Source organism: Heteronotia binoei, chromosome 12 (genome assembly GCF_032191835.1).
Source record: "Heteronotia binoei isolate CCM8104 ecotype False Entrance Well chromosome 12, APGP_CSIRO_Hbin_v1, whole genome shotgun sequence".
NCBI classification, from domain to species: Eukaryota; Metazoa; Chordata; class Lepidosauria; order Squamata; family Gekkonidae; genus Heteronotia; species Heteronotia binoei.
In genome coordinates, this window is record NC_083234.1 from 30,418,826 (window position 1) to 30,440,946 (window position 22,121).

Genomic DNA, 22,121 nt, shown 5'->3' on the forward strand with positions numbered 1-22,121 from the left:
CTCTTTGTCTTAATTTACCCACTTAATTTAATCCATCTTTCCAAAAGGCTGGGAAATGAATCAACATTTTCATTGTGTGCAAGCTGTGCCATCTAATTCTGCTTGTTTGACACTGGGGGATTTCACACCTAAAAGGCAATTCAGTGACAGGGCCCATTTATTCCTATGTACAGGCTGATATTGACCTGATTACCTCTACACAGTTTCTGAAGACTGCTTTTTAAATAACAGTTAGTGCCTATGAAAATGCTGAATGATCTGAGTTTCATAAGCATTAATCACTATGTAAAAATCATTTCTCAATGTCTTTTTTGTGAAGACTAATGGAGAAAAGCTGCCATCCTCAGGTATAAACAGTATAGAGGCTGTACAAAGAGAATGCACTTAGAATTACTGAGGTTGCTTTCCTTCCATTCCATGTCTGTGCATGACATAATGCCACATAAACATCCACATTTATAGTCTATCTAATAGTCTATCTTAATTTGGCAACAAAAAGAAGTACCAAATCTAAATCAAAGGTTCCATTTGATTGCAAAAAATCAGATCAGCACCCATCAGTAGATTAAAAAAAAATATGCTGACCAAGCAGAACATATATTTTGTGACAAAGGGCCAGTGCAAAATTAAATCAAGTTTTCATTTATTTATTTAAATGGGGGATATTTCATGCCATTTATCATAGGTAGCTGAGAACCACTACTGCATTATATTAAATATATATATATAAAGGGCAAGAGTTCTGGAAAAGCAGAAGCTCTGTTTCAAATGGCACAGGTCTAGGTATGCGAACAGAACACTGTCCAGGACTAGACTAAGCAAGAGAACTCATGTTTAACATCCAACACTTCATTTCCATATCTCCTAGAAGAAAATTCTATTCTTGAGAGTCATGTTCTCAAAACATTATTACTACCAGCATATACTACCATATGCAGAAGGCTTTGCATAAGAATATTACACAATGGAACACAGAAAAAACGGGCCATACTGCTTTAGTAACATTGTCCAAGGCTCTGGTGACATTTTTACATACAAATTGTTCCAGATCTTGCCTCTGTGTCAGATTTCAGATCTTTATGCAAAACTTCATTTGGCAATTGTGAAAGCAAGGTCATTAGCTATGTAAGTGATTCAGATAAAAAGCGCTGGGATTTGAGTGTTAAACTTCTAGCCCAAAATGAGCCTACCTATTAGTGTGATGCACAAAATAACTAGGCATTGCCTTTGTTAAGCAGAAGGTTAAACTAGCAGAGCTCCATTGTTGCAGTTTTTCAGCTTTAAAATGTCTACTTTTTGTTCAAATTCATATTTTTTAGCTCAAAGGGAAAATATATCCGCAATTACAGTGGAGGTGGAGTGAGAGGGGAAGCCCGGAATCTTTGTAAATGCCAACAGAAACACCACATTTCCCCCCAGAAAGCAGCTTTGAAATACATCTTGCACACATAAACACAGAATTGTCATCATAAGGTTCCCCTTTATCCCACTGCTACTCTGACAAACGTGGGCATTGCTATACCTTAACTTATGGATGAGTGTTCATAACACTTGTCAAAACAGATCCTCTTTATAATATTCAATGACTCTGGGCCTACTGAACAAGTGTTGTAAAGAGGCCAAACAGAGAACAAACAAACAGATAACAAGAATCCAATACAGTAAGTGATAGAAAATGAGTAATTTGCGCACATTTAAACCAGACATAATGCATGCAAACATCTGCAGAGAAATTACATCCACTTCATCTACAGGCGACACTGCTCATGTGGAGCCTTTGCCCCACACACCCACCAATGGAGGGGGAAAATGCTGGAAATGGTTGAGGGTGGGAAGAGGAATGGCTAAAGGAAAGTGGAAAAGGCAGGGAGCAGTTGGGGGGGGGGACGACTGAATAATGAGTTGTTTATTGAAAGCACAGCAATTCTACTGCCTCAAGTCCTAACACCATGTTCCCTGTGGACTGTCACCTGACAGCTGCCCAGAAATCAGCTCAGATTTGCCAAAGGAGAGGGTGGGCTACACTTCACCATGCAGCATGCAAAAACAAAATGGTTTTGTTAAAGACCAGGCTCTTCTCCGATATGTTGTGGGGCAGCCCCAAAACATTCAGGTGCCAAAATGAGAGGTATAAATTTGGGATTATGGATGGCATGGGAGTAACAGTACTAGGAATGGTTGATACTGCTTGTAGAGGCAGAAAAGCCTTCCTTGCTATTAGGAATGATGGAAATGCTAGGTCCCTGTTGCATACAAAGCCCGCTTGAAAGAAACCAAAGTCCACTAAGAAAGGGAACATCCTTTACTTTAGGGTTCATCCAAAAGGTACCAGGAGTCTGGGTTTTTGTTTGTTTCTTTTTGCAATAGCATGTGGCTAGAAACGCAGGAAACATCCCAGTAAATGCCACAATAAGCAAAAGATGCCAGCTGTCGAGGACACACTATATCTGCTTGGGTTCTTCTTGATCATGTGGCTTGGTAAGGACTGGTGAGTACTGATGCATAAAACTGGAATCAGGAACACATAAAATGGCCTTCCTGTCCCATGGAATTAGAACCTTCTGGGTAACCTCTTAAATGTGATTACTCTTCTCCATATCTCTAAGCACTCAACCTCACTTCTGGCTTTAAATTAAGGTGCAGTTTGTGATTTTTACCACTAAGTGGCAACAAAGTGCAGGTGAACTCCTCCCTCCACCCTCCCCTCCAACCAAATAACCACCTCTACAAAAGCCCGGTAGAAGTTCAGCTCTGCAAGACTGTGGTAAGCATCAGTTCCGTGATCACAACTGTGTAATAAACTACATCAAGTCTATGAGTGCCTCCAGTCCCACAACTATCTCCAGAGGGGGCTGAAAGATGGACTATTTCTTCTTTGTGGGATGGTGGGTTTGACCAAGTGCATTGGGATATGGCTCCCCATTAGTCAGTCGTGCCAGGGGAAGAATCACAGTAAAAGCTACAATACATATGCTGGTATCATTAAGCTGATTTCTGACTGGGCTGTCTGTGGAATGTCCCAGTTCAAGCACTGCTGGTTTTACATTGGCCTACTTCACAGAGGCCCCTGCATTGGGATTTTCAGGAAATTTGATCTGAACAACTCCAAACTGATTCACTTTTTCAGGAAAAAAAAACCACATGCAAAGATACAAAGACGGACAGACGGACAGAGCAGTGGGGAAGAAAACTCACCTTGAGGTCTCTGTGGACGACCCCCATTTGGTGGCAATGGAGAACAGCCTCCAGGATCTGCTGGATGCAATGACTGCATGCAAACACCAGGGGGCGTGTTAGTTCACGGTGAGTGGTAACAACCACACAGGCTGGTGGGGGGGAATAATGGGGGGGAAATAAGGAAAGGGAAGAGGAGGAGGAGGAGAAGGAACAGGAAAAGGAGGAAAAGGAAAATGGAAAAATAAAGGAATCTGACTCCCTCTCATCTCACGTGCTAACTGTAAAAGGAGAAACCCCAAGATACAGATACAAACCCTAGAAAAGTGAGAATAGAATTGAAAAAGGGACGTTACCTACCCCCACCCAGAAAAGGAAAAATGCAAAGTTGACTGTAATCCTCTGAATCAAATCACAAATGCCAAAGCAGATTTTTTTTTCTGGGGGAGGGAGGGGGGGGTTGAGCATTACCAACGTGGATGCTGTGCTAAGGGTAGGCAAGACAACAGCATCACTTGGGAATATCAAAGGAGATCAGTAATCTCTCTCCCTTCACAACAGTATGTCTTCTACCCTACTTCAGGGCCTGCTTACCTGGAGATGGTCTCCCAACCTTGTTATACTATAAGAGAACTAACCAAACTTTACGTTCATATGACTGCATCTTTTGTTTATATGCTTGTTTTCCATTAGGTTCAATGCATCCACAGACAATTTTAAAAGGGTACATATTTAAATGAATTTTCGGGTACAGCAGCTGGTTGGTTACTTCGCCCCTGTGGGAAAGGTGGCACTCTAAACCCAACTAAAACATGATGTACTTCTTCTTTTGAGACTGTCCCTTAATTCCTTTTCTCACAAGGAAGGCAAGAAAACAATAAAGCTCTGCTCCAGCAATGCCACCTTTAAGAAATTCAAAAAGGAACACAACAATACCAGCCCCCCTCCCACAATGAGGCAAAAAAGTAACACTTGGAGCCCTTATCGTCCCATTAGGCTGGAGCATCGTGAAATCTTGTTAACATACAGGCTTTTATTTCTTAAATGAATATATTACGAAATGGAGGCCAGACATAACCATACAGCCCTTGAAGAAATCCATCTCCTTTTGCCACAAATTGTTCATTTATAGGGTCTACAGTCACAAACTTCCATGAACTTTTAAAGCGGTTTGTGGTGGTTCATGGATAAAGAAGAAAGAAAGGGTTTCAAGGGACTGCACAAGAAAGCCTGAAACAGCTGAGTAGCGGGGAACAGGCTGCTCCCTGCTGCTCAGCTGTTTTTCAGGCTCTCTGCAAACCCTCTTTAAAGGAACTGTGGTCCCTTTCAATGAGGTCTGAGGGGTCACGAACCAGTTCAGTTCGTGAACGAACCCCCCTCCCCGGTGGTTTGGCCACAAACCTACATGAACCACATTTTTCTGGCTCATGCCCATTCCTATGACAGGCTGGATCCAGTTAAACTGTTCTCCATTTGTTACAATGCTGCCAGCACAGCCAAGAAAGCTGTCATGCTTTTCTACCCTCAGTACCATATGTAGCCACTGAAGCAGACAACACTGGTAGCAGCTCCTAAAGCTAGGTTCTATTATTATTATGAAGTGTCACAAACAGATAGTTGACTGGTAGATGGTGTTCTGCAATTCGAGATCTAGCCAAGTTCTTGGGAACTGCAGATGTATCTCTGCAGGATTCCAAGGGCTCCAGTGACAACTGGCACGATGATAACCTTCTTCTCCCAGAGGCACTAACTCTGTTCAACTATTATTATCTTTATTTTATTCCATTTGTATCCCGCCTTCCCCACAAAAATCACATATTAAAATCAAACAGACTAATCAAAATATATTTAAAATTGTCAGAACTTCAGCATTAACAGCTGACTAGTGCCTCAACAGATAACCAGTCAATTGGGCCCAGGTGGTTACTCAGATCTGAAGTCAATGGAGGGGAGGCCCAATATAAAATGGGCACCTGCTGCCTCAACTAAAGGCCTGGCAGAAGAGCTCTGTCTTGCAGGCCTTGCGGAAATGTAGTAGGTCCCACAGGGCCCTGATCTCTATCTGTCCAGGGGCCCAGCTGAGACTCTGGCAGCCCCACCTAGCCCCCTTGCCCTAGAGCCCCCACGGACCTCCTCGTGCCCTGGTGCCACCCCACAGCACAAACCTGGGCTGGCTCACCAGACCTGAAGGCCCAGTGGAAGATGCCAGGAGCTAGGAAGACAGCAGCGGAGCCCCACTGACTGTGGAGCAGCCCACCAGCTCAGGAGGCATCTGGAAGGAAGAGTGGGCCTGGCTGAGCACCCAAGGAACATGCCCAAGCACTGTTGCGGGAGGGGTCAGCAGGAGTCCATGCCCAAACAGGGAGCCAGCTGAGTGGCTAATGCTGCTAGGCCCAAAATTACATCAGCAGGGCAGAAAAGGGGAAGTAGAGAGGACCCGAGGAGGGAAGCTGCGGAGGAAGTGGAGACACCCGGCATCAGAATGTGCCCATTGATAAAGGGGGGTGGGGCCAGAGCTATGGAGGGAGGAGACAGAAGGGGGAGAGTATAAAAGGGAAGGACCAGAGGGGGTTGAGGAGGAGAAGCGCTGCAGGACTGGGCAAGCCAGGAGTGTGGAGACCAACAGGGTGAAATTAATCTGGTCTCCCATTCAATTCTGAGACCCTGGCCCAGCAGCAAGGCGGCAGGGTGGCAGAGGTGGGAGGGGTGAGACTGGGCGTGATACTATCATTATTATCATTATTTTTTACCATTATTATATCATTATCATAAGCATTGTTACATTTTTATCTTGCTCTTCACCCAAAGATCTCAACTGCATGCATAATTCTCCCATCTCCATTTTTCCCTTGCAGCAACCCTATGAGGTAGATGAAATTGAGAAAGTGTGACTGGCTCAAAGTCACCCAATAAGCCTCAGGGTAGAGATCTGAACTTGGGAAGCCCTGTATTTACAGAGCCCCAGCTCTGCCTTTACTGTTCCTCTAGAAGAAGTTTGGGGGCTTCGGTCCCGCAGATGCCAAAAGTGGGAAATATTTACTTGAGAAAGGTCTTCTAGACATCCACCTGCTTTAGTTTGCTGTTTCACCTAGTCCCAGCTTCTTGGAGCATGTAGAAACAGCCTCTCATCTCAGCCTTTTCTTGACTTTCCCTTCAAAATACTTTGCTTCCTTGAATATCAACTGTTTTACTCAACAGTTCTCCATAGAAACCAGAACGCAGCAAATAGAGAAGGGGGAGAAGAGATTTCTAGTAATGGATCCTAAAGAACTGCATTACTGGCATTGAGAAGAAAATATACGATAGGTATATATGGCATAATAGTACACAAATGCCACGAACAACATTTGCCTCCACCAGTTCTATTCTCCAGGAACGTAGTAACAGGCAGAGAAGGAGCACCATGTACAATGTACCTCACTAAAAAGATTACAAGTCACCACTGTATAGAGAGAGCATAAAACTGATACCCTCTTCAGGGGTGGCCACACTAACATAAGAGCCACAAAGAATAAACATTAAATGTTTGAGAACTGCAGAACATAAACAAATATTACACACATGCCTTTATTAAAACTCTTAATACTTTCTTTGCACAGAAAGACAAAATACATAAGTATGTACTTTACAGCATGACCATGCTACAAGGAGGCTTTTAAAAAAGCTGGGAATAACAGTCTTCATAAAACCAGCATAGGCAAAGTTTAGGGAATTATTTTTGGCACCAGTGGGAGCAGGAAACACACATATTGTTGGAACTCTCTGTCTGGGACAGTGATGCTCTGTATTCTTGGTATTTGGGGGGGGGGCACAGTGGGAGGGCTTCTAGTGTCCTGGCTCCACTGATGGACCTCCTGATGGCGCCTGGTTTTTTTGGCCATTGTGTGACACAGAGTGTTAGACTGGATGGGCCACTGGTCTGATCCAACATGGCTTCTCTTATGTTCCTACATGTACCATATAAATAACTGGCCACCGTTTACATCATTATGCATCTCTCTTTGCCTTGACACCAAGGTTAGTAAATAAAGCTCCTACAAGAGCTATAAAACTAAGGGAAACAATGCCCTCTTTAATTCTGCCCCACTTTCCAGTGGTTCCCTTGGCTCTTGCAGTCTCTTTTCTCACCCTAGGTCTCCAGGCAACCTCTGTGGTGGTGGAGAAGAACAAACCTGCCTATCTCCTCCTCCTTCCCTGCTTCACACATAGTGGAAACAGTCACCTACCTATGGGTTAGCACTCAGAGGCTGGCTGAGGTCCCGATGCTAACTAAGCCCACTTATTTGGGAGTAAGCCTGTATTAAGTTCCTCCTTGACCTCCAGGAGCCACACAATATGTGTGAAAGAACCACATGTGCTGAGACAGAGTTTGGACACCCCTGCTCTGTATGCTGATACACGTCCAACAAGTTCCATGGTGAATATGGGGAAGTCTGCTTGGCATTTCTTGTCAATGACCTGGGGCTTTCTTAGGCTGTCTTCTGAGAATGGGGTGGGGGAGGCCCAGGTTTGAAAAGACTGGAGACTCTTGCCTATTTCCATAATACATTTTCTGATAACTCTATGGAAACATAATGTGTGAATACATTAGAAGTGAAAGCAATATGTCTCTACCTCACTGGCTCTCAAACATTTTGAATTAGGACTCATTTCTAAGTTTACTGTAGTAGTTTTCAGGACTCAGCCTGCTTGCATAGTAATTACATACTGCCGTCCCCTTTCCTGACAAAGAACAGAGGTGCTACATATCAGTTAACTATGAACTAGAGTCTGTTTTATTTTTCAGGTTTATTGTTTACTGAGCAATAAGCTATTTCGTGGCCATTTCAAATAACATGCAGACGCAAACCAACATTTGCCATTCAGCCTCTCTGAGCATCCCTTTCTAGTTCCTCCTGTTCCTCCCTTCCCCTTCACAAGATCCACCTGTAAGAGAGCCATACCCACTTTTGGGTCCTAACCACTGCTTTATCCTAACATGAAAGTCTCTGGAAATGGCTGACAAACAGCGTGTCCTAAGAAGATAGTTTCAGAGGGTAGCCTGTTGGTCTGCAGTAGAACAGCTAGATTTGAGTCCAGCAACACCTCAGAGAATACCCCCCGAACTCTTGGTCTCTAAGGTGCTACTGGATCCAAATCTAGCTAAGTGAAACCCTTAGAGTGATACCCTTAAAAGGGTTCAATTTTAGTTAGGATTGCACTGAAAGTCAGCAAATGTAACTATACATTCATGCACTAAACTTCCAGTGACTAGAAAACTGAGTATGAGTTGCCTCTCCATCATGGTGTTGCTGCTGCACTGAGGCAACATGGGAAAAAGTCAAAGGCAGATATTTTATTTCTGCCAAAGTGGTGCCTCAACCACTTTACGGGGTACCTATCTGGCTTGATGGATGCAATCCAAAAACAGAGAGGATACAAGTTTGATTCCTCAGAGCTATTCTGGGACATCCTAAATATATAACGGGGTGTTATGAGCCTGAAAGTGGGATTATGTTCATTAAGAGCCACTGCAAGGATTGCTCCCCTAAACCTTTGGCTATTTGCCACAGAGATCCATCTTCTAGTTTTGCCTTTTCAGTATTGAGTGGTATATTTCTGAGCAAATGGAAGAAAATTATAATCCAAGAAATTTAAAGTACTGGATTTTCTATTTCAGCTTTACTATTTTTCGATCTGTAGAAGGCAGGCTCGGGCATCAATCAAGCGAAGAATCTGCAATACAGATTACTAGAATATGCATACTGTTGCATATAGACCTTGTTTGCCTTTAACCTAGGATCTCATCTTTCCAGTACTCAAGAAATGTGCAAGCTATTTAAAAAATATAAAGCCATTCAAAATACAGAAAAGCTTTTACATTAATATGGTATAATGTAATAATAATATGCCATTCTGGAGAGTCTTTACAAGCAGATATCTTCAAATGATCCACTTTGTCCCTATGGTACCAGGACAATGGAGACTGTACCCAAATGCTATTGTTTTGTAATTATTACAAAGGTGTTATAATAATTTGAATTACAATAATTAAAGTTAGAGATGAAGTAATTGCTCCATTCTTGGCTGTAGGTACCAAGCTGTTAAGGAGAACAACTAACTACCCTTTTTCTTGCCGGAGAGAATGTACGTATAGATTCCATATCTAATACTGGTTGCCATGAAATAGTTCATTAAATGCTTATATGTCTGCAAGATAAGAATCTGCATTTGCAACTGTCTTTGATACATGTATTCAGCAACTTCAGCCTGCAATTTCTTAAGCCATGTTTACAGATAGTTGCATGTTGGAAATGTGCTTCATAATCTCCATGCAGCTAGCCAATGGCAAAAGGGCAACAAAGATATCAACAAGTACTGAGCAAGAACCAGGCGTACCTGCATTTTGAAGGCTAAGGGGGAAAGACTACAGAAGTGAAGAAACAGCAGAGGGAGCCTGCAGAGACCATGACATCATGTGCCCTACAAGCAGTGGGGCTTAGAGGCAGGCAGGCAGGCAGATTTCTACTTTCTCAGATTTCTGAGCCAAGTTGTGATAACAGTAAGGCAGATTTCCAGGAAGCTATAGCCAAGCTCTATAAATACACCTGCATACATAGTTACTACATTCACATTTTGAGGTATACACAGCAATTTTAAATTTCCACCTAAAAATGAAGCTGCCCGTATTCAGGTACTCTATAAGTGACTGCGATCCCTGGGAACAAGTGATTACTCTGTTCTATCCTGTGCATCCCTGATGCACTGAAAATCATTATCCCCAAGATGTAGATGAACAAGCTGATCTCAACAGAGAGCTCTTGAATCCTGAAAATGCTAAGCTCCCACCTGTTGTCCTTCATCAGCTCATCTGTCTCCACAGAATGGTCATCAAAAAAGACAAAAAGATCTCTTGGGGAATAAATATCAATAATGTATCTCTGTATGTAATGGAAGCTATGTGAAACAGGAGAGGCATTTCTCTAAACCTCTGTCAACTCAAAACTCATATGCCCTGAAAGGAGATTTCAAAGATATTCTGGCATTTCCACAAAAGGCACTAATTTTAATACCATGTTTGATCAATCCTAGGAAAGAATGTGTAAGGATATTTTTAAAAAGATATGAAGCAGGTGGATACTGAGTCTCAACCTATCCAGATGAGTCCTGTCTACTTTGACCAGCAGCCACCATCTGGAGTCTTAGGAAAGGAAAATATCTTCCCCAACACCTCTTCCTTAGTTTGTTTGAGCACAGATGTCAGGGACTGAATCTGGGAACTTTTGCATGCAACGCCTAACTCCTTCCCCTTCATCTCGTCCATACCACCTTTTCCTCTGTTAAGCAGCTTTTCCTTCCTATACTGGGCCATGCTTAAGAAATTATACCATTAGGACACTTTTGGCACTTTTACACTGGTTATGAATTTAAAAAGAGAAATCAAAGTTCTAAAACTTGCCACCCAAATTTAGGAACATCGCAGCTTGGTATGCATCCAGTCCATTAACTGGAATTGCTGGGGCAGGACAGGACTTAAGATTTGGTTCACACACATACACACACATACCCAGCCATCACTCCAGTCCACATAGTAGAGAAACACACAAGTGCACCACTCCTTCACAAATCCCCGACAACATGCAAAGCAAGTGCCACATATATGTAGACACCCAATACTTGCCCTTCAAAAAGGGAGACAAAACACCACATGCTTTAGGCCTCCTCATGGAGCACCTACGCCATACATCATCCTAAGTGCACAGTGGAAGAAGAATGTCAATCTACCCTGCGGAGGATATCACTGGCAAAATATGCACTGGTTCTCAGATACACATTAAGTACTGTCTCGAGAGATGCTGATCTGTAGACAATTTATTGTGAAGGTGCAGTAATAATCTTATGGCAGCTGCCCTAAGAGCCAGACGCTATGTCACACGTATGACGCCTGGAGGAAAACAGAATGCTGCACAGAATGGCCCTGTTGACATCTCAAGCCATCACCACTCTCTCAGTTCTTGCCATCATTAGCATGGATTTGAATCTCCAATTTCATTATTTATCTATTATGATTATTTATATCCTGTGCTCTCCATTAAAAAAAAACTCACAAGGAGGCTTACAACTATAAAAGAATATGACGACATACAAGACAGGAGCAACAGTACGTAACTGTTGATACTAATCAAAGAAAAGGGCCTTTCTCTTTCTCCTTCTGCAGGATGGCTGGTCCCTGGTGGCAGCTGGCTGGGCAGGCTGATCGAAAGAGCCTTCCTCTGCAAGATGGCTGGCTGTTGGTGCAGTCTGAGCAGGAGAAACAGGTTGCTTACCTGTAACTGATGATCTTCGAGTGGTCATCTGTGCAGTCACACACATGGGTCTTGCCGCAGGCAACGGATCCATACCTCGGAGCTCCAATAGCTCGCCTATAACGTCTTTTGGCGCGCTTTCCTCCCGCTCTGGGGAGCAGGCAGCGACCGCGCATGCCTGGAGCGGGGGGAGAGCGCCCATTCCACTCAGTTTCTTCCAGCCGCCGCCGGCACTGACACTATACAAGGTTAAGCAACAATTACAAGAGGCCAGCAGCGGGGAAGGCTGGGTGGGCGTGTGTGACTGCACAGATGACCACTCGAAGATCATCAGTTACAGGTAAGCAACCTGTTTATCTTCTTCGTGGTCTCTGTGCAGTCCCACACATGGGTGACTAGCCAGCTAGATGACCTGGAGGAGGGTGCTGGTAAAGAAGAAAGTTAGTCACAGGAAGCAATCAGATCACATGCAGTCACCCATCAGGTGACATGGTATGCAGCATAAAGATGGAAGCGGATGCACTCACCCCTGGCTTCAGTGGAAGATGGATCTGAGGACCGCTTGACCGAAGGAGGCGTCACGTCTCGCACGAACGTCCAGCGCATAATGGGAGACGAACGTGGATGGAGAGGACCAGGATGCAGCCGCACAAATGTCCTCTAGAGAAACGCCTTGCAGAAAGGCCGAAGACGTCGAGACCGCTCTAGTAGAGTGGGCCTTAAGGCCTTCGGGCAAAGGCTGTTTAGCCAGTTCGTAGCACAACCTGATGGCACTGACTACCCACTTCGACAGACGTTGGGTAGAAATTTTAAGACCCTTGTGAGGGTTTCCATAGGCCACAAACAGGTTAGGGTCCTTACGGAAAGGTTGTGTACGGTCAAGGTAGAAGGATAAAGCCCTTCTAACGTCCAAGGAATGTAGGGCTCGTTGTCCCTGGTCGGATGGGTTGGAGAAAAAGGTTGGTAGAGAAGTTGAGGTTGATAGGTGGAACTGGGAGACAACCTTAGGCAGGAACGCAGGGTCCGGACGCAAAACAACTTTGTCCTTGTGGAAAATGGTGTAGGGAGGATCGTAGCGGAAGGCGCATAAGTCACTTGCCCGTTTGCCCGAGGTAAGGGCTACGAGTAATGCTGTCTTCCAGGAAAGAAGGTTGAGGTCTATGGTGGCCATAGGCTCGAAAGGGGCTCTCATCAGGCAGGAAAGGACTAACGATAAACTCCAAGTCGGAACAAAGGGCTTAACAGGTGGGTTGAGGTGCAACATGCCCTTAAGAAAGGACTTTGATAAAGGATGGGAGAACACAGTCTTGCCATCAATCGGATTGTGGAAAGCAGAAACTGCAGAGAGGTGAACTTTCAAGGAGGAATAACAGAGTCCCGATTTCTGTAGAGAAAGCAGGTAGTCCAGGATTAGGTTAAGTGGAGCCGTTTCCGGCTGCAGATGAGAAGATGTCGCAAAGGAACAGAAGCGCTTCCATTTACGCTGATAAGAAAGTCTCGTGGAAGGCTTTCTTGCGTTGAGGATGATATTGGCTACCTCTGTTGAGAGGTAGGTGGATGTATTCTCCATGCAGCCAGGGCCAGGACTCAAGGGTTGTGATGAAGAACCTGACCGTTGGCTTGAGAAAGGAGGTCGCCCGCAGGAGGAAGCCGGCAGTAAGTGTGGTGTGACAGTTGAAGCAGCCTCGTGAACCACGGTTGCCAAGGCCACCATGGCGCAATGAGGATGCAGTCTGTGCCATCCCGAGCTATTTTCACCAGCACACGCGTCAGAAGGGGGGTCGGTGGAAAGAAGTAGTGAAGGGGACCTGTCCAGTTGTGCAGAAATGCGTCGTTGCCCCTCCTGCAATAAAACTGAGGACACTTGGCATTGTCCCTGGATGCAAAGGCGTCCACCTGGGGTGTTCCGAAGCAACGGAAGATGCGCCGAAGGTAGGTCGGATTGATGGACCATTCGTGGTCGTCTATGCGAATCCTGCTGAGGGAGTCGGCCAAAATATTCTCCACACCGGGAAGATGAATGGCAGTCATGAATATGTTGTGCTTGACACACCATTCCCAGAGCAGTACAGCTATACGGCAGAGACGGAGGGATCTGGTGCCCCCTTGCTTGTTTATGTAATAAACAGTTGCCATATTGTCCGTAGAGATCTGAACATGCTGGCCCCTTATTAGTGGGAGAAATGATTGAAGAGCTCTGTGCACCGCAATCAGTTCTAAGCAGTTTATATGCATGAGGCTCTCGGCGGTCGTCCAAAGCCCTCTGACAGTTTTGTCCTCTAGGTGGGCTCCCCATCCCCACTTGGAGGCATCTGTTGTTATTGTGGCCGTCGGGGAAGTCGGTAGAAACGGCTTGCCCTCGAGGAGATTGTTGGGTACAGTCCACCACGTGAGAGATAGAAGCGCTCTCTGTGGAACAGTGAGCAGAACAGCTTGCGGTTGCGTTTGAGGGTGGTAGGCTCGAACAAACCAGATCTGTAGTTGTCGCATTCGCAGTCTGGCAAAATGAAGGACAGATGTAGTAGCGGCCATAAGGCCCAGCAGGCGTTGGATTGTGAACGCAGACTGACGAGGTTGTTGTTGAACTGACTTGGCTAGGGCAATGATAGTGTGTGCCCGATCCTCGAGGAGAAAGGCTCGATGCAGGGAGGTGCAGAGAAGGGCGCCTATAAACTTGAGGTCCTGGGTAGGTGTGAGGTGCGATTTTGATACATTCACGCGAAGGCCCAGGGAGCTCAGAAGAGTGAGAGCTATGTCGAGGTTGTGTTCCAATTGCTGTTGTGTCGGGGCCACAAGAAGCCAGTCGTCGATGTATGGGAAGACTGGGATGTTCCGAGTGCGAAGCGCAGCTGCCACAACCGCCATGCACTTGGTGAACACGCGGGGCGCAGTGGAAAGGCCGAAAGGTAGGGACACATATTGGTAGTGGTCCCGGCCCATGGCAAACCGCAGATACTTCCGATGTTGAGGTCGAATGGTCACGTGGAAGTAAGCGTCCTGAAGATCTAGGGAAGCCATCCAGGAATTCCTGGGAATAAGGGGCAGGATGGACTGCAGGGAGATCATTCTGAACTTCCTGTATGCGATGTGCTTGTTGAGCTTCCTTAGATCCAGAATGGGACGCCTTCCTCCATCCCTCTTGGGAACTAGGAAGTATCTTGAATAGAAGCCTGTCCCCCGATGTAGGGGGGGAACGGGCTCTATGGCTTCCTTGTGGAGCAAGTCCAGAATCTCCTGACGGAGGAGAGAAGACGGAGGGGTAGCTATGAAATAGTGGTGGCGAGGTGGAGAAATGAACTCGATTGCGTAACCTAGACGCACGATGGTCAGCACCCAGGAGTCGGTTGTTATCGAGTTCCAAGTGGGAAGGAATGGTGACAGACGTGTGTGGAGAAACGGTTCGGGAAAGTCAAAGAGACTGTTTAGAAGGAAGGGAGGACTTTTTAGGCTGTTGTGACCGCGGCCTTTGTTGAAACTGAGGTTTCTGCTGGCCAGTCTTTCTCTTCCAGAAATCAGTACGCTTAGGTGACCTTTGACGCCTTTGAAATGATGGTCTCCAGGGCTTAGCACGGTTGGATTGCTGGGAGAATGGTTGGGAGACTCCCAAGCGCTTAGCACGCTTGTGGCCGTCATCCACCGAGGCGAGGACCTCGTCAGTAGAAGCATGGAAAAGGCCGAGGCCATCGAAGGGGAGGTCTTCGATCTTTTGTTTAATGTCCGGTTGTAAATTCGTGGACCTTAGCCAGGCGTGGTGACGTAAGGCAACAGAGGACGCAAAGACCCTGGAAGAGCAGGAGACAGCATGGCGTATGGTGTTGATCTGTTGCTTCGACACTCTAGACAGCTCTGATACTAAGCCGGAGGCCGTTCTTTGGGAGGGTTCAGGAAGGGCGGGAATAAGAGGCGTAAATTGGTTGGCCAAGTTGAAGACATAAGCCGAAAAGTAGGCTAAATAATTGTTCAGTTTAGAATTTGTGGAGGCAAGGTTGAATATCTTCCTGGCCAGGGTGTCTAATTTCCTGCCTTCACGGTCCGGAGGTGTCGGATGTCTGGATGGCTTAGCCTTAGTGGCTGAGTGCACAATAACAGAGTTGGGTGCCGGATGAGAAGCAAGAAATTTAGCCTCAGGAGCGTGAACTCTGTAGAGAGAGTCAAAGCGTTTAGCGGTTGGTGGGACCGAGGCAGGTTTGTCCCAGGTTTCGCGGAGGCCTTCGAGGTGCACCGGAAGCATAGGAAGCAATGAGCCAGGTGGAAAGTCCGTTTGCACGAGGTCGTGTACAACGTCAGAAACCTTAGGTGAGTCCGACGGAAGAGTAATGTTGAGGGCTTCGGCCATGGTGGTGATTAGATGGAGATAGACCTTGGACGCATCTGATGGAGAGAGTCGGGGCTGTGGTACCGAGTCCGAGACTACCGAGTCAGGACGGTCCTCGGAGTCTGACGATGCTGAGGATTCAGGGTCGGAACGGGAATCCTCACCCGAAGGAGGATGTGGAGGCCGGATCGGGTCCGAAGGAATGGTCTTAGGCTTCACCGTCTGAGCAGGTTGGTCTGTAGGAGTGGAGACCGGAGGAGCAATCGAGGCCGAGGCTGATGGGGTGCGCGGTCTAGCATCCTCTGCCTGGTAGTGGTCCCGGGATCGCTGTAGATCGGAGTGAAGTACGCATTCCCGAAGCCTATCACGGAGTCGAGGGGAATAGCGAGAGTAATCAGGCTCTCGGATCCGATGTTGAGGATAATCATGTTCTCGGGTCCGATCTTGATCGCGGGATCGAGAAGAAAGGTCACGGTCGAAACCACGGGGCCGTGGCTCTCGGATCCGATCTCAAGAGTAATCACGGGGTTGAGGAGAAGAGAGATCACGGTCGAAACCACGAGCCCGTGGAGAATCGCGGAGTTGTCGAGAGAAGTCACGGAGTCGATCACGGGGTCTAGGAGAGTCCCCGTAGCGGTACGGGGAATAACCTGAACCCTCCAGAGATGGAGACCGAGAAGGACGATGGAAACGAGAGTAGTGACGGTCGTATCTGGGAGTGGCATAGTAGTCGCGATAATAATCCGAGGAGTCGGAGTCTCGGCGCCCACGTGGCGATCTGGAGCGGCCCTTGAGAGGCGGCGACCGGGAACGGGCTCGACGTGAGGGTGAACGAGAGCGACCTTTGTTTGAGGCCTGAGCGGCCGAGTCCTTGTACAGGGGAGAAATCCCGATGTCTCGGAAGTCCTTATACAGGGGAGAAATCCCGATGTCTCGGAAGGATCCGATCCGAAGCGGAGGTTTAAGGTAGGTCTGGGTAGACTCGGTGGTGAGATCGGGTTCTAGAAAGTCGGTCGGGACCACACTGTGCACCGAAGGCGAACGAGAGTGGACTGGTATAACCTCCACTGCTGTGGAAGATTGAGGTGTCAGTTGGGGCATGTCGGTGATGACGTCTGACGGAGCCGACAACTCAGGCGGAAGAGTGGGTTGTGTTGGAGCCGCAGGATCCATAGACGTCGATGTCGAAATTGGAGCCTGAGGCTTCTTAGGAGCCGAGTGCGAGTGGAGTTTCCTCGGAGCCGAATCGGCCGATCCGGAATGACGAGATTTTTTGTGCGCCGGATCCATAGATTCCAAATGGCGCGATTTCTTCGAAGCCTTATGGCCGGTCTCGGCGTGCTTCGGACTTTTTATCGTCCGTAGAGGCCGAATCTCCCGCTTGTTGTCGGGGAGGCGGCGAGTCCGACGCGGGCATAGCCCTTAGGGACAACTCAATCAGGAAACTCCGGAGCCTTGCCGCACGGTTTTTCCGGGCCTGCTTTCCGAAGTTCGCACAATGAGGGCAGGAGTCGACTCGGTGAGATTCCCCCAAGCAAAAAAGGCAGTGGCTGTGGCCGTCTGAAGAAGGGATTTTGGTCCCACAGCGCGTGCACTTTTTGAAGGTAACTTTCCCTTCCATGCGCTCCGGACAAGGGAGGGGGGGAAGGGAGAAAAGGGGAAAGATAGCGCAGAAACGGGTTTTTTTTTTTTTTTTTTAGATTTTTCGGGACGAAAGGAGAAGATATAAGAAAAAGAGATACGATACCAGGTGAAGAAAAAAGGTCGAAAGGATGAGGTAATGGACGAGCTAAGGAGGAACGCAGCGAGGAAGGTGTTGTCCGGGCGGCGGTAGGAAAGAAACTGAGTGGAATGGGCGCTCTCCCCCCGCTCCAGGCATGCGCGGTCGCTGCCTGCTCCCCAGAGCGGGAGGAAAGCGCGCCAAAAGACGTTATAGGCGAGCTATTGGAGCTCCGAGGTATGGATCCGTTGCCTGCGGCAAGACCCATGTGTGGGACTGCACAGAGACCACGAAGAAGATCCAGGGGATACTTTGGCTATCCTTTGTTCACCCTATAACCTTCCAGTGAACATGGGACAAAGTAGTTGAAAGGGACTGGAAAGGAAAGGTCCCCTGTGCAAGCACCAGTTGTTTCCGACTCTGGGGTGATGTTGCTTTCACAACGTTTTCATGACAGACTATTTTACAGGGTGGTTTGCCATTGGCTTCCCCAGTCTTTTACACTCCCCCCCCAGCAAGCTGGGTACTCATTTTACCAACCTCGGAAGGATAGAAGACTGAGTCAACCTTGGGCCGGCTACCTGAATCCAGCTTCCGCCGGAATCGAACTCAGGTCGTGACGTGAGCCAAGAGTTCAGACCACAGTACTGCAGTACTGCTGCTTTACCACTCTGCGCCACGGGGCCTAAAGGGACTAAAGAGTCACTAATCTGCATGGCTGAAGTAAAACAAAGTCTGAGTGTAGTGGCACCTTTAGACCAACACAATTTTATTCATAGTATAAGCTTCTGTGTGCACACACCCTTCCTCAGATACTGGTGTGAAACAGAATTTCCTCCACCCTTTACTTATGGGAGTGGGCTGGTTGTCAGGAAGGTCCATTTAGAGTCAAGTGAAGTGGTGACCCTACTTTCACTTCTTACTGTGGTGGAAAGCAAATCCTTGTGCTCTTCCCTCTCCCAACCCACTTCCCTTTTCTAGGTGACAAACCTTGTTTCCCCCTCCCTCCTGCTTTTACTGGCTTGAATGAATTAACAGAAACTGAATTGGGTTTGGTTACCTACTGCCTGTGGCTGAACTAGGCAGCTGTAGGGTGTTTTTACACTGGCAGTTTGCGACTCTCTATCATTGCATTGGAAACTCACCTTTTACATTACCTAACGTTCTCACAACTGTTTTGTATCGTTGCTGCCCAAAGCATCTACATTTGTTTCAGTGAGATGAGTTTTGGAGCTGCTCCTGCAACCTTTTTCTCCACACTAGTTTTGATCTGGTCTTTTCTCTACAGGTGTTTCAAACTTGTATTGTAGAAGTTTTCATGCGTTTTAAAAGACTCCTCCAAAAGCCACCACAAGGTGCAGTAATTTGTATGAGAACTGACAGCACTTGAAATTTTTACATATCATTGCTTGCCTCATCTAGGATTTAAATTTGTATTGTTTTGCAGTGTTGACACTATTTCCAAGCAATCGTATACATTTAACTAAGCGCTGGTATTCCGGTTGCCCTCTGATCAGAGACCCCCCCCCCCCCAATTGAAACACTTAAATGTAAAAGGAAAATAATTAAAGCGGAACAGTGGCAGTCAATTTGAAGACTCTAAAACTCTGGATCAAACTGAATGTAAAAACACCCATAGTTTCCTGTCTGCTCCAGGACAAGGCAGAGGGCTCCCATCCCTTCTCAAGAGTATTTGAATGGTGTCCTGGTGCAGCTGCTTCTGTTGCCAGGCTGTTGTCTTGGTTGCTATGTGCTAGTCTAGGATCCCACTGGCTATTTTGACATGTTCACACTACTGGCCTATACTCCCCTCCCCTCTTCACTTTAAGAAGCCTGGAAAGGGAATGGGGACTCTCTCTGTGTACTGGGATTTTTAGGGTTCTCACCAGGAACATACAAGCATTGTAATGTGGCAGCAGTATTTGGAAAGAAAGACCAGCAAGCACCTCTTAGTAGAAATAGTGAAATTCTACGCTATGGGGTTCTTAGGAGGGCAGATAACAATGCTTCCATATGCAGTGACCACACTTGTGTACATTGCATAGACTGGAGGATCTTCTTTCTGCTAGAATTCAGGTCACTGAATTGGTAACTGGGCTAGATCAGAAGGCAGACCCCAGGAGCTAATCAGATTCCTCTGTTGGGTCTTGGTCTCCCTATTTACTGCAGTTGCCTGAATAACGTTTCCCTACTTCTTCTCTCTACTGTCTATAGGAAGGAAAGGAACAGGAGATAAATACAACAGTGACGTGTCTGGAGCAGCAAGTGCCCTGCTGAATTTGCTCATCATCAGTAATGCCACCAAAGGACCTGAATTCACTCCCTGAGCCTTCATAGGAAATACACATTCAACATATACCCATTTTCTAATCTAAGCACTTATTTTCCCCATTGTACATTAGGCTGGCAGATTAACTACCTTCCTCACTTGGGCATTGGATTTGACAACATTGCTAGCATGTACTGGATTCTGTTTTGGAAGAGAAATGTTGTATGGCAGTTTGAAAAGTGCTTACCTATGGCATCCTAGACATAAAACATAGAAGGGAGGGACAGTCTGCAAACATTTTTCAGAATATGCCAGCAGACACCCCTAATCCCAATTAAAATGGCATTAGGCTTATTCAAGATCATACTACAAATCCTTTATTCAATTAAAGTAAAACAAGCCTCTCAAGTGCTGAAGGTTATGGGGGAGTGCCTTTCGGAAGGCTGGACAGGACTTAGACCTCTTAACCTAAAAGACTGGCTGCTGCATTTTACATCTTGCCTACGTGAAGCAGCCCAAATTAGTTCCCCAAGTTGCATACAAGACCAGAAGTGCTGGGGGAGGGGGCACTCCTGCATGCTGGGAAGTGCATTGCACAATTTAACACAGTCAGTAGAGACAGGTCCCTTTAATGTCATCTGTGGGATCTCAAGGCAAGATGGGGAACCTCTCCTTTAGGTAACTGGAGCACAGTATGGCCATGATCCAAAAATAGCCCTGTCCTTTCCCCAGGGCTCAGTTGGCAGTCACCTGTGCACTGTGAGCAGGTTGCCAAGTTCAATGTGCCAGAAGAACTTTGGCTTTTTGCCCAGCACATGTGATAATCTTCCCCTGAGTGGGTGACTCTAGTGACTATAGGAGAATCACTATCAGTACACTTTCTTTAACTTCAGCATTTAAAATGTGGACTTTACTAAATTAATATCAATATTTCTAGACTTATTTTAACAAATTACTGTTTGTCATTTGCTTACCAAATAAGTAATACCACCTTTCTCTCTGTGTGTATAAGAGAGAGATAAATTAGGTCTCTGGATGTTACATTTTAGGCCTGTTATTCTTGAGAGGAAGAGGAGAGAAAGGAAACAAACTCTTCTTCACGAAATACCGATACTGGAATGGGCCAGACTACACAAAATGCAGCCCTCTGAAAGATCCCAGGGCTCCCTCACTGTCCACATTCTGCTCCAGTATAGAAATCCAAAAATTAGTATGTTTCTTACTGGAGGCTGCTCCTCCTTTCACTCCAATTGATTATGTATTCAGAGCCAGTCATGTGCAAAGGGTACATGGTTCCTACTTGGAGGTTTTTACAAAATGTCAAGCTGCTTGGGCAAAAGGAAGTTATTTCTATTGTTAGAATTAAAAACGCTGCATACTTAAAAGCCATACCCAAACCACATATTAACGTGACACATTACGTATTAGATTGAGAATCTAAAGTATACAGGCAAACTAGGAAAAGGGGGGAAAATGCACTCTTATCAAAGGAAATGAAGCTCAGTTAGTTTCTCTGTAGGAAGGTGGATGCCAGTCTAAAATCAAAGCAGGGTAAGCATTCAGACCCATGGTTTATAATGGAATTAGGGAGGAACTTCCTTGATGAGTTTAACCTCCTATATCCCAGACCGTTCTGGGATGAACTGGAGGAAGTGATCTAGGTAGAAAGAGTATCCAGAACATCCAGATTTACAGAAAATGTCACAAGATAAATAATTTAACATTACAAAAGGGTGGAGGGAGCTGCTGCCGAGCACTACAATCACAACAGCCATTTCCCACTCATGAGAAATGCCTTGGGTGGCTACATCTTCTTGCAGAGACTTTTACTATGCACTGCTCTAGATTATAGGCAAAGCCAGATCAGAGGCAAAACCAGACCTGACACCACATCCACTTGTACCTATCCTGTATCTACTCCTGCCCCTTCTAAGACAGCATCATTGCTACTGCTGCTGCTCTGCTACCTTGTTCCTAAAATACAGCAGCAACCTTCCAAGCCAAAAGCCTTCCAAGAGTCAGTCCTCACCTGCTGCAGGTAAGGTAGTAAGCCTGCTTGTGAATACCATTTTAGAAAGTGGATGAGAGTTCACACGATGGAACACTTCACAGTACAAAAAAATGTCTCTTGCACACAGAAAGCTATGAAGTCAGGATGAAGGGCAGGCTACAACCATATCCCTTGATTTGTTAGCTTTCTACATGCTGGGAATATTTTAATAGGGTACATTCTATCACATGAGGTTCTCTTAGCACCCCCCCCCCCCGCAGGAGTTTGGAAACAAGTGTAATTAGAGCCAAAAGATTACAGGAATGTGAATGAGAATCATTTCTGTCTCCGTACAGAAAGGCTTTAAC

The 22,121-nt window shown here is 46.2% G+C and overlaps 1 protein-coding gene across 15 annotated transcripts in view; it reads right to left on the reverse strand.

The window, feature by feature from the left end:
• Positions 1 to 22,121, reverse strand: part of CAMK2B (calcium/calmodulin dependent protein kinase II beta) — a 225,403-nt gene that overhangs the window by 64,121 nt on the left and 139,161 nt on the right. For 11 of the 15 annotated variants that reach the window (XM_060251387.1, XM_060251374.1, XM_060251379.1 and 8 more), the window contains exon 6: positions 3,196 to 3,268. The exons of the other annotated variants lie outside the window; for them this stretch is intronic. In XM_060251387.1, the coding sequence (XP_060107370.1) occupies positions 3,196 to 3,268 (73 nt within the window). The remainder of the gene's footprint in view (positions 1 to 3,195; positions 3,269 to 22,121) is intronic. 15 annotated transcript variants of the gene reach the window in all.